Here is a 19510-nt window from a genome sequence, read left to right on the forward strand (position 1 = left end):
ACCTCTCGTCAAATTAGTTGAAGCCGTCCGCCAAAAATCGCCTGGTTTGGGGTCTAAGAAGTTGTTGAGCCAGTTTTTAAGTATATCTTTGTTTATCGAAGGTAACGTCCTTCATATGGTTTGACAGGGTGCGGAACAGATGGTAATCGGTCGGTATAAGGTCCGGAGAAAACGAGGACATCCCATTCGAGCTGTTGGAGTGCTGCTTAGACGACTTGTGCAACATGGGGCGTGGCGTTGTCGTGCTGGAGGGTGGTTTTGACCTTATCGATCAGGTATTTTTAGTCGAATTGCCTCATTCATCTAGTGTATCTGGGCAATGTAGAGCTCCTTGTTGACTGAGGCATTCCTTTCGTGCATTTCCCAGTGCACCATGCCCTCCCAGTCCCAGCAAACACATATCATGATCTTCTTTTGGTGAAGATCCGGCTTAACTCCCGGATTTGGCGTCTTTCCTGGAGCCACCCACACCTTTCTTTGCTTCATTTTGATGTATAGGCACCATTTCTCATCTCGCGTGGCGATTCAGTACAGAAAGCGCTGTTTATAACCGCTTGTTGCTCGATGGCGGGCAAAATGCTGAGTTGAGTTCGTTAGGCACCCAGGCTCCCAATTTTTCGGTAAATCCCATTGAATGAAGTTGATTGAGAATCGTTTTATGCAGTTCGTTTTTATATCCAAATCACGACTGGTTTGGCGGCCGTTCTCCTTCAAAAGTGATTTAAGACGTTCTTCATCGAATTCAGAAGGCCTTTCGCTGCGGGACGTGTCATCGACGTCAAAGTCGCCGTGTTGTAGACTCGCCTATGACACCTTCTTCATTACCTTCACGTCGCAAATGTCCCGGTCTGCTTCGACAGCTTTGTAACGCCGTTGAAAAGCAAAGAAGAGCAGGTGTTTAAATGTTGATTTTTGCCTCCTGGTATTCCATTTCTAAGTCTCAAAACGAATAAAAAATTAATCAATTCAAAAATACAATTAACATAGTCTTATAAAAGAAAAAGAGTTGTAAAATAAAAGAAAATATAAAAATGCTATGAACTTATTCCTCATCCCAATATTTACAGTAATGGAAATGTTTATTTTGACTGACGTATGACGGCATTTGCAAAAATTATACATAAATATTCGGATAGGGGTATTAATTTTGCGCCGGTGACCTAAGCCAATCTTCAGCTGATTCTTTCAAATTCGCTGAGAACCGGTTTAACGGTCTGATCTTGGCCACACCTTCTGAATTCCATGGATCAAAATATCGCGCTGCAATTATTTTGCCCATTAGTGCACATTAATAGGATGCTCCAGCGTCCGCATTAACTGCATACTCTTCGGTTGGGCCATCTTTTGCAGCCATCCACAACAGTGGTCTTCTGTGACCCTTAAATTTAATGCATCAAATCCAAATGGCTTGTACTCCCACATGTAGTTGATTAGCACTGAATATAAAGAAGTTCGCTTCGCTTGAGAAACCGTTTAATCGCTTGCTTGTGTCTGGTGATTCTGAGTTTTCACCAGAGAAAGGCGAAAGGTTTCAGCGGTTAGTTAAGTAAAACGATAAGTTCATTTCTAGCAGACGCTTTCTACCATTCTTCCGTCAAGCTTGACGCGTGCAGAAATAACCGTGCCGCCACCAGTCATAAAATGGTATTTGTTCTCCATAAAATTGCCGGCGTATATCACTGAGTGGTTTTTAATTAGGCCATCTAACGTTTCATAAATGTATTAGCCACTCCAGTGCGTTGTTGATAGTCTTATGCACTCGTAAAATTTCTAGATCCAAAATCCTGATACTTAGACAAGTACTTGTCTGCACTTGTTGTACTTATGTATGTATGTATGTGCATATGTATGTATTTACGTATTAATATGAACCACCTGTATGGTATTAACTAACCTGTGGTCAAGCTATCATCGATCATGCGGATGCGTGTAGATATGATTTGTGTCGGAAACCGCCTTTTCCCCATTTTCGACGAGGTCGTTGCGGTCTTTGACCCAACACTCAATGCTCGCTGGTGCGTCTACATTATTTATCTGCAGACTTAAATATATATGTATAAGTATATGTACATCCACAAGTACATTCATATATACAATTTTCGGTGTACTTTGCACAATCTCCAAAAGTAACACATTTAATTGCGGCGAAACAATAATTTCATAGTTTGAAAACGTTTTTAATTGCTGCAGGTGGAGTGTGAATTAGTTTATATAATTAACTAATTTTTTGTTGGCCTTTCAACAGCACCGTGGCGCAAAATTTCGCGTGTGCTTGTGTTTATGTAATTATCGTGCTTCGTTAAGCGGGGAATTAGACAGTGAACGAAAAAATAAATGTATTATATTATTTGTGGGATTTTGTAGCAATTAAATTGAATATTTAATATTCTGGAAAACTGATATTTATTTGTATAAAAGAAAATGCGATTAAAAGTGAGTTAAATTCTTTTGGTATTTTAATAGATACGAAAAGGTGAACGTGAAACTTGAAATTATTCATTAAAAAATGAAATTCTTTTTTTTGAAGCGGGACAGTTCTCCTCCTTTACTAAAACCCGCGAGCAACATTCTTGATCCCAAAAATGAATTACTTGAAATAGAATTCACATTGGAATGAAATTGAAATAAAGCCATGCAGAGTCAAGAACCCCAAGCCAAGCCGGCCAGTTTCTATAATAAACCTCAGGTTAGAAATTTCGATACACAAAAAATTTATTTGAACAAAAAATAATCATTTTAGAACCAAGAATCAATTGAAACCCGAATTTTATCAGAATCATTTGATTTTGTTTTTCTTTTTGTATTTTTAATTTTTCACGTTCCTAAATATTATTTTGTTATTCAGCCGAAAGCCCTTTATTTGCTAGAGCTGCTTAGTTTAGTTTGTATATGTGCTTATTTTGTAAGCTTTAATAAAAAACTCTAAACAAAATATAAAAAAATAATTCTAAAAAAAAAATAAAAAAAATAATTAAAAAAATTGAATAATAATAATAAAAAAATTAAATAATACTAATAAAAAAATTAAATAATAATAATAAAAAAAATTAAATAATAATGATAAAAAAATTAAATAATAATAATGCAAAAATTAAATAATAATATTAAAACAAAGAATAATAATAATAAAAATAAATTAAAATAACAAAACAGTAAAAAATAAATATTTTGTTGGTTTATTATACTGTTAGACATACGGGTTCCTCAATCCACTTGCGAGTGAGTTTCATTGCATTCATGCAGTTAAAAATAATGATTAAATGTATGTGAAAAAAAAATGAAAAACAAGTGAAAATACCCACATTAATCATGGAATTAAAAAAAGTAATTCAATTTAATTGAAAAAAAAAAAAATTAAAAATAATTAGATAATTAAAAATAATCAGATAAATAAACATAATTAGATAAATAAATTAACCATGTAATTAAAAATAACCATGTAATTAAAAAAAGTAATTAATTTAATTCGGAAAAAAATATTCAAAACAGTTAGATAATTAAATTAATCATATAATTAAAAAAAGTAATTAATTTTATTCGCAAAAAATCCAAAATAATTGAAAATAATCAGATGATTACGTAATTAAATCATGTAATTAATGAAAAGTGAATCAACAACAAGTGAAAATAATCATATAATTATATAAAGCACGTAATTAAATAAAACAATTAATTTTATTCGAAAAAAATCAAAAATAATTGAAAATAATCAAATATTTAAATTAAGCTTGTAATTAAAAAAGAAATTTACAAAAAAATTATAATGAAAGCAAAATAATTATTAATCATTAGAGAGGTACAAATAATTGTATTTAAATACTTAGTGGTTACTCGAAATAAAACACTCTTTAATTAGTTACCATTATGATTTTTAATCCTTTTACAGGCATGATTTCTAGAATACCATCCTTTGTCCCACATTTTGTGTTTAGCAGTTTCAGTAAGATCGATATTTGCAGCTTTGAAAATGACCGCCATGTTATCTGATTTGCCCATATTTCATACTAAGCGTTCTTTTATCGTACTGAGATTCCTTGAGATATCTCAATAACAATGGAAGGAACCGTTTTAATGAAAATAGGGTAAATTCACTAAATTGCTTATAATTTTTATGGGTGGGCGAGTGAATTCTCTTGAGTGAACGATTAAACTCGACATAGTCTATTTGAAGAAAATTTAATAAAAAAATTTTTAATTTAATTTTTTAAGAAAACGTTTTTTTCTAATTGTTTAGGAATTTTTTTATATATTATATATTTTGTAATTTTTTTTTATTTATGATTTTTGTTTTGTTTTAAAATTTTGTTTTTAATTTTTTAACAATTTTTTTTGTTAATCTTTTAGCAATTTTGGTGTTTTTCTTAAAAAACTAAAAAAAAAAAAATTGCAAACAAAGTAAAAAAAAATTGTTACACAATTAAACAATTTTTTTTTAAATTTTTTAACAAATTTTTTTTATATTTTTTGCAAACTTTGTTTTTTAGTTTTCTAAGAAATATTTTTATTTTTTAACTGCATTGTTCCTGAAGTTTTTAAGAATGGTTTTCTTAATTTATTCAGACAACTAAATTTCAAATGTTATTGACACGAATAGCTGGCTATTATTATGCCTGTCGATTGCCATATTAGTAATCAGAATCAGTTAAGCGTGTCTTAAGTTATGGGCATATGCATATATTGTACTACTACTTAAAGAAAAATTCTAGAGCAAAAATGTTTTATTCAACTTTTTTTGCTTGATTAATTTCGTGGTTTCGAAATCAGGCTACAAACGCAAAAAAAAGTTGAAGCTCGTGATGGAAATTTGTTTTCGCTTTTGCTGTCTAGTGTAAGAATAACAATAATGATTCAATTACTGAATTCTTTATAAAAAGTTGAACTAGAGTCATATTTTTGAAATGACTTGCAATGAAGCGCGCTAACGTCAGTGTTAAAACTGCGATAAATTCAGTTAAAGAAATAATATAGCAAGAAAAACTAATAAAAACAATTTATTGAATGGGAAAAGTTTTTTGCTTCATAGCCAAAACTTTCAGCGATAATCGCTCAAGTATTTTATTTACATATTCCTAATTTTTCATTACATTTTTGTCGTTTTTCTTGTTTATTTTTTATACCACGCTTTCACCCACCAACAGGCACCATTTGCTGCGTAGGCCGTCAACTAAGCTTCTACTTTTCATTTAGACATTGAAAAAAAAAACGTTTCATTGTCCCAAATTGAGTAAGTTTGTGTGTGTGTGTGTGTGTGATTAATAAGCTATCGACCGTCACCAGTCCATACTCTCCGATAGACCTCCGCATGCCGCTATAAAAAAGTGCTAAAAGTGAGCAGTTATTTGCTTTACTATGCGCTATGGCTACCAAAGGCGGATGCAAATGATTTTGGTTCACGCGCAGGAAAGTGAAAGATTTACTTAGAAAAATATAAATGAATAATTGCGGTAGAAATTTGTTTGCACAATAAATTTCTACAAACCGAGTGAGACCTACTGTAAACAGTATAATAAACTGGCGCATTACGACTAGTTTGGATGCAGCTGCTTCTCAAAGTTGTGGTTTGCCCCACGGCTTGTTTTCAACAAACAGAAGCTTCGAAAACTGTGTGCCGCTAAGAGTTTTGTAAGAAGTTTTTTTGGCTTCGCTTGAGTCTTCCGATTATGAAAAAAAATTAAAATAAATATTTCTATAATTCTATTCTGTTTCATATATTCGGCGGATATAAACTTTCATATTTAATTTATGTTAATTTTCATTCGCTAAATACTTCAGTAAATAATGCCAATTGAAGTGATGGACTTATGGCTATTAACACCCAGATGGTAATTAATTTTTTGCTGTCTTAGCAGTGCTGCTACAAAGTGTCTATTAACCCAGTTGCAACGGTTGCCGATCACAATGTAAATATGTGAAGTGTGTATACGTAAATATTTATGTATATGCAAATGTAGCACATGGCTGAGAAAGCCGAGCAAGCGCAAAATATCTTATCCATTGTCTAAACTAGAATTTAGTGTCGAGCTTTGAAAGTGACTATACCTCCTCTATACCAGTTAGAAAATTAGCAATTAAAAACGTAAAACGAAGGAAATGAAGCAATATGTTTAAGTATTTAATTGATTTAAATTAGCCCTCAAAATCCTAGTTCTGGGTGCGTTTTTTTCTATAATTTATTACATTAATTGTGAAAGGGGGAGCTTTGGCACTGCTTTACCCACTAATAACTAGTGTGCAACTAGTCTATAGCTGATGCAGAAGCCGACAATTTTTAAACAGTTTTACTCAGATGGTTTCTTCATTTCAAATTCACGTTTGATATCAATGTAAAGAGATGGAACACAAGCCGGGTGAGCTGCGAAACGAACTAGTGATTTTTTCTATTTCTTTCGATACTTTGCTTTTGGTAAATACTGCATGTTTTTATTTAAAGTGTGTTTTTAATACAGCAAGCAATTTTTTTTTAATTTCCTATAAACTCGCAAATTTTGTTTACTTTTTATTTTCTACTTTTGATTTTATTAATTTTTAATATTATCATATTTTTATTTCTTATTCCGTAGTTTTTTGTAAAAATGTTTGAAATTAATATTTCATATTTCTGTATTTGTACTGAAGTATTACTTTTTTATTCCATATGTTTTTATTTATTATTATTACCTTTCTGCTATTCTGCATAATTGGATTTTTTTTTTGTTTTGTATCATACCTAAGATAATTTTCTACTAACTCATCACTGATTGCTTTTTCCCCCACAGTTTACTCATGACATAGCGCCTTTCAGCTTTGCTGTGTAAATAATTGCCAAATAAAGGAAGAAAATTCCAAAAATAATAATTTCTGAAAACATTAAACATTACACATTAAAACCACTTTCGTGTTCGAGACTCCCTACAGTGCGCTTGGCCCACTTTTGTTATGCTTAATTGTTATTGTTATTGTGTCTTATCACCCATACATTGCATGTATCAGAAATGTTAATGTTTCCTCTTTTACATAAAAAACTACTTGAATACAAATGTTTTTGCGCGCATACCCACACACACACACACACTTGAATGCATAGCTTTTACTTAGCATATGCGCGCTAGTTGGGCCGCAATTAGCCGCAATAAAATGTGTAAATTAGTCAAGTGCTGGGGCTCGCTGGTATGGCAGAGTAGGAATGTGGATGGGGTATGGTTTAATATTATTGTTTTCGCCTTAAGTACTTGACTTTCAAAAATATTATACAAACATGTGTTGGAAACGTGCATATTTTCACAGTTATCTTTTGTGTTATTTAATTTACCATCCATATTTTGTATTTTATTGGGTTTTTGTTGTTGTTGTAAGTTTTTTTTGTTTGTTTTTGTTGTTGTAAGTATTTTATTTTTTTTTGTTTGGTTCATGAAGCCTTTATGATTTCATATTCCTTATTGTTCTCAGCTATGCCACACCGGCCACATGCAAAGCGGCAATCCATTAACTTCATTGCCTCGCCTTTTACTTTGTGCATAAATGCATATGTGTGTATGTGTGTGCATGCATTTTATAGTTTATTGTTTATTTTCCTTATTTCTCTATTTGACTTTGGAAAATAATGTAGAGTTGCTTCACAAAGGTTAAAAGTGCACTGAGTAAGCAAAGCGTGCCAGCTGGCTGACTGATTAACTAACCGGCGGCAGGCATACGCACTACCTCTACTTGGCATGTGTGTATGTATGTATGTATATAACGGTATTCACAATGATAGCAGCGAGGCACATTGGTAATGTTTGATTATTTATTTACTTTTAATAATTTTGTTTTGTATAAAAATTAGCTCACTCAATGATTCACACTTTGTACAAAATTAAAAAAAATTCAAAAAACTTTAAAAACTTCAAAGAACAATTTTTCAAAATTTCATAAGTTTTTAAGTTTTATGTCTCATTGAATTTTGGTAGAATTTAAATTTTGGATAAAGTAAAGGGTTTCCCAAACATAGGTGTTGTTTTGATATTCAAAGAAAAATGCTATTTTTAATATAAATGATCGGGTGTTTATTTCATTATAAACAGGAAGGCATGCCGTTAGTAGTGGAAAATAACATCAGGCAAATGACCACGACGACTACGCTCACAGGACAATATCTTTTTCATGAAATTTTGCATAAACGAATTGCAAAGTGGCTGCCCCATGTCCTCGATAGATTCACGAATTCCATCGTTGAGGTCTTAAATCGACCCTGGGCTGTTGACGTAGACCTTCTCTTTCCCATGGGCCCAAAGAAAAAAGTCACAAGGTGTTAAATCACAAGATCTCGGTGGCCACTTGCGATCACCTCTTCGAGAGATAATACGGTCCGGAAAATTTTCCCGTAAAAGATCAATGGTTTCGTTGCTTGTGTGACACGCACCGCCATCTTGTCAAAAATAAACGTTGTCCAGATCAATACCATCCAATTCCGGCCATAAAAAACCGTTAATCATCTCCCGATAACGCAGTCTATTCATTCATAACACCTATTATTGGAAAACCCTTTACAAGTACGAAGAAGCTCAAAAACCGCTTTGGTTTCTGCAAAATTTTTTTTGCTGGCTGTCTTCTTCATTTTCTCCACATAAAAAAACTTCGACCACTATATTCGTTATATGGCAGAAAATGCATTTTATATATCGGCTGGTTTTTTAGCTGCATCAAAACTATCGATACCGATAACCATGGTTTGACCGCTGAAAATGGCAAACTGTGTTGACATCCCTGTTCAGTGAGGTTTGGCAAAGCGCCAAAAAAACGCTTCCAAATTGCAGAAATTTACTCAGAAAAAAATAAATCTGTTCGCTAAATTCATAGCGCACTTCATCTAATTTACGTGGGGCTTATACGCTGGCGGCATCATCGGTGAGAGATTACCGGAAAGGAACCAATATCAAGTCATAACCTCTATTTTGAAAAGAAACCTTGAATTACAAAAATCAGGAAAATCATGAACTCAATTTGAGTTCAGGTGGCTCTAAATCAACTCTTGTTTTGAGTCTAAAAAGGACGGGATCGATTGCGTTTACAGCTATAGAATTAGATAATTTCCGAGTGACCGCTTACGCATCATCAAACCTCTTAAAAAAGATGACCTATTGCATCAGGTGGCCGCCGTAGCCGAATGGGTTGGTGCGTGGCTACCATTCGGAATTCACAGAGAGAACGTAGGTTCGAACACCAAATTAATAAAAACCTTTTTCTAATAGCGGTCGCCCCTCGGCAGACAATGGCAAACCTCCGAGTGTATTTCTGCCATGAAAAAGCACCTCATAAAAATATCTGCCGTTCGGAGTCGGCTTAAAACTGTAGGTCCCTCCATTTGCGGAACAACGTCAAGACGCATACCACAAATTGAAGGAGGAGCTCGGCCAAACACCCAAAAAGGGCGTTCGCACCAATTATATATATATATTGTATATATATATATATATATATTGTATATATATTGCATCTGAAGTGTAGCTCGTCCTGTTCGAGCATTCTTTTTAAAAGATTATATCCATAAATCGTTAAAAAATTAAATTTTTGGAAGCTACCTGGAACCTCAAGTCGTTAGCTATAATAGAAATATGTTAAATTCACGTCCAAAGTCGAAAAAGCCGGACTGACCATACCCGGGTGCCCAACGGATGGTTGAAAGCGATATTGGTAGATCAGCTGATTTGTTTAAATTTTTTTTTTTATTTCTTCGCGTACATTCGGATATCAGCACAAAATGAAATGACGAAAAGCCGTCCATTCGCAGAATCGTCGTATGCTTTTAGTTTCAAATGCTTGTCGGCTGTTCAACGCAGTACGTCCTTTTCGTTTTCTTTGCCATTTTCATCTGTCGGGACATCTCAATGTACAAAACGTTGTTGTTGTCCAGTACCATCACTGAAACATGAATGCCCCTCGGTTCATGCATTACTTTCACGATGCATAGAGTACAAAGATGACGCTCATCTCATACCGTTATTCTACTCTCAGTGAATTTGGATTTAAATCTCTCTCTCTCTTAATGAATTTGACAGAATGCAATAGTCGTGCAAATTAATTCGTGTGTTGTTTGTGCGATTTCTTCTTCTTCTTGCATTATTGTTCGCATTTTCACATTTCTCGCACGCAGCTGCACCAGCACCATGACGTCATACCTCTCTGATAACGGTGAATACCAGATTTCTCTCTGAATACACGATTTTTTATTTATTTTTTATTCTATTGCTCTAGCTTTACGCTGCTCTGGCTTAGAAATTAGCATCCATGCAATTCACCATTTCAATTTAACTTCAATTTACGACAAAGGGTCGAGACGTATCCTCTCATTACTTCAATTCCACTCATCCGTCTTTTAAGCCTCTTTTTACACGTTCACTGAAGTTTGAAAGTAAGTCCCAATGTTCGTCCCTTCAATTATTTCCAGACCTTCATCAGCACCCACTTCGCTCATCCTCACCTCTCTCACCCCTTGAATTCTTTCTAGACTTTCTTCGGCACCCACTTCGCTCATCCTCGCCTCCTCTCTCATTTTTTTGTTTAGGTAAATTTCTTCATGTTCTACGGAACTCGTTTGTCTGTCGGTGCTTTTGTTTTCGTTTTCTCAAAAAGTTCAAAAGTAATAGCAAACAAAGGAAAAAAATTGCGCAAAAATATCTTAACTAAAACTCTTACAAATACCATTAAAGCTTAACAAATTATTGCTCCTTTCAAGAGGCATTTCATTTTATTATAATTAAAATATTTGCCTTTTTCTCGCTACCTTCTACTTGCGGCACTCACCAGCACACACACAATAGTGCCTTGGCGTACTTGCTGATTTTGCCACCGTGTTGCAAGTAAACATATTTACTACAATTGCCGTTCAACCATGCATTCCAGCCAGGCAGCAGCAGCAGCAGCAGCAAGAAAAACAACAACAATAAAATCGAAAATACAAAAAACAAAAACACGTACGTCCAACCATAAAGCATTCGAAAAAATTGTCTGTTGTGGTTATTGCTTTTTAATTGAAATATTTTTCTTTGCACTTCTTATGCTGCTGCTTCTTCGTACTCTTGATCGCCTGACTGCACTGCAAACATACTTATTTAAGTACCCATAAAACCCTATTAACTTGCATCCTTTACGCTTAAGTACAATGGACGAGAGTCCAGCAGGAGCAGCAAAAATTTACAGTAGTTACATTGACTACAAGCGTTGACCCTTAAAAATCACACTTACCACTCCACACTTACACATGCATGCACATACATACATACACACATGAACAATTTTAAATATTTTTTAATTTGTTTGGCAGTACCAAAAAATGCGCTAACAAAAAACAACAAAGAAAAAAGAGAAAACAAAATACAAAGAGTTTATGGAAAAAAATTTACACTTATGCCCGGTGTGATTTATGACTTGGTCAAGTTACCTTCGCAAATAAGCATCTCAACTTCTTAGGCTGCTCCGGCGTGCATGTAAATTCATTAATTTCTTGTTCTACTATTCGTTTGGGTATTATTGGTTTTTCAAGCATTTTGATTGATTTTTGCTCAGGGTTAAGTAAAGTTGAAGTAATTGTCATGCTTTTATGAAAGGCTGCTACTGCCAGCCCCCCAAAGCTTAAACTGAAAGATTCGTACAATTATTGCTCGGTTGTAAAACAATTTTCAGAGGAGCTAACTGTGATGGCTGCAATGGTGGCCAGCAGTAGATGAAAGTAGCAATCCCAAGACAAAAAAATAAATTCTTACAGAGTCTCGCAAATTTCGGTGTATCGGAGGTGTTTTGAGTAGTTCAACACAGGATAGGTTGAAGCTGATCTTCCGCTCCGAATGAACGGTCACAAGTCTATATTAATTTGCGCATTGGCAAAAAGAGCACGTGGGGTTAAAGAATACATTACGGACATTTGGAATGAAATGGGTGAAAAGTGCGACTTCATGGACTCAAAGTCAACTTAGAAGCCAATAGGGGCTACATTATTTGTGGAAAGAACGTGAGGTTGGTCTGCCTGAGAGAAGTGGGATGTTACTTAACTGATGGTTCGAAGATGGAGGCAGGAACTCGAGCTCTTCTCTGCTCGGGCGAGCTGTTGGAAGGTTAGATAATTTTACCGCCTGCTATATAACCGCTGCGTCAGGCAATTGCTGCAGAGAAGGTAGCGAGTGTGATGCAAGGACACAAGAGACAATGAGGACGAAGTGTAAACCTCTAGTCAATCTATCTGGTGTGACGCACGGTAGTACAGTTCTAGACAAAAGCGGCCCTATCTCTCCCAAAAGTAGTGGTATTCGAAGTTTTGCAAATAAGAATTGTAAAGAAATGCGTTGCTGGTGCCACTGGGCTAGTTCTGCCGGACTCCCAAACATTGCCATATTCAAGTCTATAAAATACTATAAAATAGCGGTTAAGTTAGTTGGATATGGCTTGGAAATATTAATTAGCTAAGAGGGAGATCAATGCCAATGGACACAACCTTTCAAGCCAAGATTCATGGCAGAGAATGCCTGCGAAGAGGTTTCAGAGAAAAAGCGTCTGCATTTTGTCAGCCAGCTTCATGTGCACTGCAGTCTCACATAATAACATTTAAACTCGTTGAGGAATACTTCAGTGAGTAAATCATCATCATCATCAGCATAGCATCACAGTTCGGGGTGAACTATTGCTTCCGTTACAATTCGCCTCCGCGGCACTCGGTCATCAGCTTTTCGTTTGATATCAGATATGTCTATAGCTCTAAAATCGTCTTCAATGTCATCTCTCCATCGTTTTTCGGCTGGTTTCTGTCGCCTTGTGATTTGTAGATAATGAATGAATGAAAATGAGGTGTGTACTTCAATCGCATGGTCTTTTATGCCCTCTTCTCAAAAGAGTGTCACATCCAAGCCCAGCTCCCTTAATAAAACTAAGAGCTGCTGAAAACCCTCGAAGCAAGGAACACTAATTTGCTAGACCGGGTATCAGAAGATGACGGAAATGAAGAGGCGCACTGCCTACATCAAAATTCCTTGTACGAGAACTCTTTTGTGAGCCCACATAAAGAAAATAATCAAGGACTGGAGAGACAAACAAAACAGTTTATGCAGTTATGCCTTCTAGAAGAGCAACTAATATGTTCCTAAACCCAGACAGAGAGAACTTATGAACTCCTCTAGATACCATTTGTTACATTGTAATAGTCGTTATCATTTTAGGGTTGCTAGAAGTAACAGAAATAAGCGTCTGCCATGGGATGTCTGGCTAATGGGACGGCCAAACATCTGATCTCGCAAGACGAAAACTCACACACCTACGTGATGTAACTCTCTAAATCCTGAGGTATCAAATTCATTAGAAGCATTGTCGCATCCTTTCGAAGTTCCATCTGTTTCATAACGCAAGTAATGGAGACTATCAGTGACGTGTAACCTCCATACGTCATAGGTAGAGATCCTGGACGCAGGTTTCTTTTATGGTTTATAGACACAGTTATGGCTCCAAGCTCGATGTAGTGCAAATGCGGTCCCGCGGTGGAAGTCAGCCACAGAGGCGTGGTTTGTTTTAGTGGGAACTTACCCCACTTATCATTGGTGCGAAGGCTTCAATCAACATGTTTTTGACATTTTTATCCTCCGCTTCCAAAAAAACAAAAAAGTGCTTTTAGCCCAATAATAAAAATAATAAGTGGATATATGTACACTGAGCAAAACGGCCACTGTAGGCGAAAAAGAGTAATTGTAACGTCTGAAGGCCATCATGACCAAAGTCCGACAGGAATAGCATGAATAATTTCATGAGTCTGAATCTTGGCTTAGTCATCACTGTGCCGATGCCTTGACAATGGCGCATACTAAAGCAAGTCCAAGATAATGAAAAAGTGGAACCAATATATCGGTCGATGTACAGGACTGCTGTCGAAATGATGAAATCATTCAGAGTCAGATCATTTCAGTTGTTTTATAAAAATAGCGGAATTAGAAGTGCCGTCACTCCTCAGTTGTTTTTTGGTTTTGTTTGGTGGTTGGTTTCGAGCAACCGTCGTCTACTGCGTTGAGTGGTGTGACCACTAAAACAATCCCTCCTTCTCTTCTGGGGAGACTGCCTTCCCGGGACTACTTTTTCAGCTTCATGCTATAGGCTCGTCTTCTTATGTCTCTGTCTGTGAGGCTTCGCATTGTCGTACTGTGTCGAGGGCTATATTTTTTTTCCACAATACGTCTTCTATGTACTTCCGCTTTAGTTAGGAAGGTTTAATGGTTTTTTAGAGCAATGCATTGATTAAATCTTACATTTATATTGACTAAACTTTCAGCTGCACTCTGACATCTTCATCTAACAAGAGTTCTTCTGCGTACTCCGTGATTTCTATGATTCTCACGAACTCTATTCGAAATACCTGAATTCACACAACATTCAACTTGAAGCGTTGGTAGCGCAGAGCTGTTAGCTACCGAATTTCCTCTACCACTGGCTTCTGTTTGGCTGCCTGCCATCAGATTTTAGTTTTAAATTTCCATTTTAAACCATTTTCGTATGTTGAGATGTTGCGCATAATTTATGATATTTTGATACTTTACTTTTATACTTATGCATCTAACTAATTAAGAAAATTATCCAAATTTATAATTCATATAATTAATAAATTTTCTTTCTTTTATTCACAGGTAAGTCTAAAAACTACAAACACAAATTATGACCTCAAAGATTATAAAGCCATTCAATAAGCAGCAGCTGTATGTATGTAAGATTTGAGTTGTGGGTACTGGACGGAAAGAAGTTAAAATAGTGCGTTTAAAGCAACACATTGGCGGACAATCAGGTATCTACCTATGGGACCCATTTTTTAGTACGAAAACTATGCAAACTCCTTTTATTCGAAAATTGTCTAAGATAAGACACACGGTGGCCTTAAGGCCTATTGTGATACCTACAATTGATTTCCATTATCCAAAGTTATTTAAACCACTGGGATATTTTTAAGGAGGGAACCACTCCCTCCAGTGAGACATTTTACAAAATTCCCAGTTCTTCGAAAACACAATCGCCAAGATATTTGGCACGGCTTCTTTGAAGTGCAGGACATTCACAGAGAATGTTTTGTACCGATCACGGGATGCAAGTAAACAGGCAAACATTCCCATTCCAGCTAAACAGTTTTACCACCTCTTTGTCACGCTTTGTTCAGTGCGATGGCGCATTGCCCTCAAAGTAAATCACTCTGCAGATCCAAAATGGTCAACTCCTGCAAGGAGGAGATCAAATATCTTGTGTGTGGTAAGATTTCTCTGATCTTGCCAGGAAGGTGTGAACTGAATTGATATCAGAGGTCTCCTATTCCATCATCGGCATCCCCTTGAATGTTGTTAAAGGTTAATTGCACAATATTTTTGCCAGAAAAGCGCAGAACGCAGATGGAGCTCCATTTCTTCGTGTGCTATTTTGAAAACCCTTTGGCCCCAGTGCAATGGATGCAGGATGCGGATAGTTCTGGGGGCTTTTTGCCTTTCAATTTCCAAACACGTAGCTGTGTTTACCGGTCATTGGACGATCGGCACATATGCAGGAATGCTACATTTGCCATTTAATCCCCATTACAGAAGTTGTAGCTGAAGACTGTTGAAAACTTTCTCTGTAAATGTCCGGGTTTTAGCAGCTAAACGATTAAGATCACTGGTTGCTCCTTTCTTCGATAGCCTGAGGCAGTGCGCCAACCGAAATCCCATCAAACTTCTCCTTTACATCAACTCCTCTGGTTGCCTGTAGATATCTGCCCATTGGAATTCTCGAAACGGTATCAAAATGGTGCTTTAGTGCTACTTGGGGAGTGCCGGAGTGGTGCTTCAACCCACTTACCTAAATCGCTGTGAGCTGCTTCTTTTGATATTACAGGCATTTTTTGAATAAATCGCTATTCAATTCACTCAAAGTTGTCGGAAGCATTGTTTTTTTTTTAATTTAACGGTTTTTTCTTTTTTAATTCTTTTTTACTTTATTTTTTTGTTTTTAACCACCCGCTTTTCAAAATTTTTTTCCACTCCATTTAAAAATGCATACCTGATTTGCATATGATAAAACGCGTGCAAGCGCGCCAACAGGTGTTTGCATTTTTCGTAATAAAATATTTAATTATGCAAATCAATGTGGCCGCGGTGCATATTAAGCCATAAACTCGTGAATTATGTCGCTCTCGAGGCTACGTATGGAGAGAAGTAGGCAATGGCGAATAAATGAAACAAATCGATTAGCAGCAACAAATTGAATAGGGACATAAATATTTTTTATTTAAATATAAACGTTTTATTTTACAAATCACCAAAGTCGACGAATGGGCAGCAGTGTTTGTTACTACAGAATTTCTGAGACGGTTTTCGCTACTTTAAGGGCGTGTTGCAGTTCAAAATGAGCCAAATTAGTCGATTTTATGTAGTTCGCAGAAATTGGGAATTTCTCAGTACTACTTATATATGGCAGCGAATTCCCCATGAATATTTTGGTCTATCCGCGTTGTAAGATCAAATTTACTTAAGAAGCGAAGCCTCTTGAGCATTAGATGCATGAATGTTCTCAAATTGACTGCCAAATATATTTCTCTTGTCTATAGAAGAAAGACAATAGCAGATTACAATACCAGAATATCAGATCATTTGCATTTTGTACCCCTCAACAGATTTCGCAGGTTATCAAAAGTCAGAATTGATTGAGGTTTTCAGGAAGAGTAATCAAATAAAAATTGCTTTTTTCCCCATTAAATCTCTTTTTCGGACTTGAGTAGTAAATTGTAGAAGTGTGTGTGAGTGTTCCGGACACACCCGTGCTTTCCAGCAAATTCAAACCCATCCACCATCTCCCCTCAGTCTGTAGAAATTATTACAACTATCATGAAACAGGTTTTTGTTATTTTTTTGTGAATATTTTTTAGGAAAATTTTATTTTTGATCTCCTTTTAGTTTTAATTTTTTTTCGGCTTGTGCGTGTAATCCCCAAAATGAACCAAATATCAATAGAAACTGTACCGTAAACTGGTACTTGCGTGTGCTTACATATACAGCTGCCGGTAAACGAAGTCTAACAGCACTTACAGTATACGTGTATTTACATATGACATACACGTACATATGTAGGTAAATTTCAATAACTAATGGCACGTTCGGGACAACATACCTGTTGCTATGTAAATCTGTGCGTATGTAAGTCAAAACTTGTCCCATTGCAAATGTGCGTCGTGTGTCAGAAAAATATTTTGTTTCCAATACATGTGCACACACACATACTCGTATGTATGTAAAATTGTATTTTTGTTTTTTTCATCCTCTCGCACTTTAGCGCAAACAGTACCCATTTCAGCTAACAACTGACTACCAACTCAGTTTGGCGCCTCGCCCCTTCGCGATTATTTCTCCTCTTTTAACAATGTGTCACAATCTCTTCCTCGTGCTTGACACCTTCCACTTACTATTTACTCATACATTGAATTGCCTACATATTACTAGCGAATTCAAACAAGTTTTTATGGCACAAAATGAAAAATAGACAATTCTAGTAAATAAATAATAGAACGCATTAAAATGAGTATTATGAGTATTAGTTAGCCTATGAAAAAGTACTAACTGATTCAGATTAAGATTTCATTTCGCAAGCAAACGAAATACTCAAATACACACATTCATGCATGCACATTCGTTTGAGAGAAGATGTAAGAGAAGAACAGCAAAGTTGTTTGACGCCGATAGTACGAGTGTACATATATGTATGTAAATGTTATGTATGTTTGTGTTGCATGTATATTTGCATTGCGGCGGGGACACCAGGAAACTGGAGCAAGACTACAGGTGCCTTATATTTGCATACACTGAACTAGTATGTTTGCAATATTTTACACAACAACAAATATATATTACAGCACACATACCTGTTAGGTAAGAAATTTAATACATCTAAGTAAATACGCTTTTTCCTGCTCTTACATCTTCAGAAGTGTTTGGTAGGTAAACGAACTAGTTTGCAATTGATTGTTTAACTAGTGTGCACTGTCTGTGGGTAATTACTGGTTTTCTCTCAGAAGGTGCAGATATGTATGAGGCTTGTGCTCGTTATTTAACATGATGTTGTGCTAGGCAATATTTTATGCATCTATATGTGACTAGTTTTGCAACTAGTTTGTTGTAAACTAGTTTGCAACTAGTTTGTTTCGCACTAGTGTGCAACGGGTTATTTTGAATTTTATAGTTTGTAGAAAACCATTTTTTATATGAACCCCAGTCATTTTTTATAAACTAGTTTCCAATAAGGTTGTTGCACACTAGTTTGCATTTAGTTTGTTATAAACCAGTTTCTAGCTATTAATTTTTTATTTAGTAAATAAGTTATTATAATTAATTGATCACCAATTTTGCCTCACTTTGTATCTATACATTTGTATATAATTGAACAACGAGTAATATACCGTATCTGATTATACTGTCCCTACAGGATAGTTAGGCCTGTAAATGACGTATTTTATTTGTTACATTATCGTGTTAATAATACTTGCATTGTTTTTGTTGCTGCTTCATATTGTCGTCAAATTAAAGGGCTCGCTTGTGTCCCCACCAAAGTACTTTTATTGCCTATCTCCAGCTAAACGTGCTTGCTTGTTGCCATCCAATCTGCCAGCATTCATTTATGTGTATGTGTGTTTGTATTATTTTCCCCTAAACTAATCAATGAAAAAATGCTGAGGCATGGAAGTGTACACAAACACACAAATAAACATAATTGTGTAAACAAATTTGATTGAATTTTTTACACGCGTTGACGTTCACGAGTTACAGAGGGAATAAGGGAAATGCACAGGGGGAGAAAAACATTTGAATATTAAATTATTTAGTGAAACTTGATTAAGGTTTGACTGCCGTCTGTGAAATCTCAGAAAATATGAAAAATAAATAAGTAAATGGAATTTAGTTACTGCATATTTTAGTGCTTATGTGCGGTATTGGTTTACGTAAAATTTGACAGTAATGCGATAAGTGGGAATGAGAGTGAGGAATCGAAAGGAAGGAATCGTGTGAACTTTCCACTGTGCGCGCGGTGGCGACTTTGGGTGTGTCGCCGCAGGCATTGATTACAACTGCGGATGAAATTTATTTTATGAAATTTTGTTGATTCAACACAAAATAATTAAAAGTTATGTCGCTGAAATTTAATTATGTAATAAATATTAGTTTTTTACTCCGAAACATTCGCATTTTAAATGTAGGCCAGTTAATAAATTAATGCGGGTATAATTAAAAAGTAGCGAAAATTGAGAATCATTTAAGAAATGAACGAAAAAATAGTATAATAAGTATAATAATAAATAATATTAAAAGTTATTATGGTGATTGATATAAAAATTGATAATATTTCGTTACAATTTTTTTTTTTTAATATAATATCATGTAAAAGCTTTTCAAGTCAAATTTAAAGATGAAAACTAAAAATGTGGGCATTCCATAATAAGCGAAAATAACTTAAAAGATTCAAACAGAAAATGTCTTTTTTAATGTTTTTCATAAAAAAACTTTTTGAAACAAATTTAATGCTG

General features: G+C 35.3%; 1 protein-coding gene across 1 annotated transcript in view; it reads left to right on the forward strand.

The window, feature by feature from the left end:
* LOC128871657 (uncharacterized) overlaps window positions 1-19280 on the forward strand; it is a 101825-nt gene extending 82545 nt beyond the window's left edge. Inside the window, exon 3 of the mRNA XM_054113590.1 lies at window positions 14610-19280. Within this exon, the coding sequence (XP_053969565.1) occupies window positions 14610-14669 (60 nt within the window). The 3' untranslated portion in view covers window positions 14670-19280. The remainder of the gene's footprint in view (window positions 1-14609) is intronic.
* Window positions 19281-19510: the final 230 nt, after the last annotated feature.

Source organism: Anastrepha ludens, chromosome 2, assembly GCF_028408465.1.
Source record: "Anastrepha ludens isolate Willacy chromosome 2, idAnaLude1.1, whole genome shotgun sequence".
In the NCBI taxonomy this organism is placed as follows: Eukaryota; Metazoa; Arthropoda; class Insecta; order Diptera; family Tephritidae; genus Anastrepha; species Anastrepha ludens.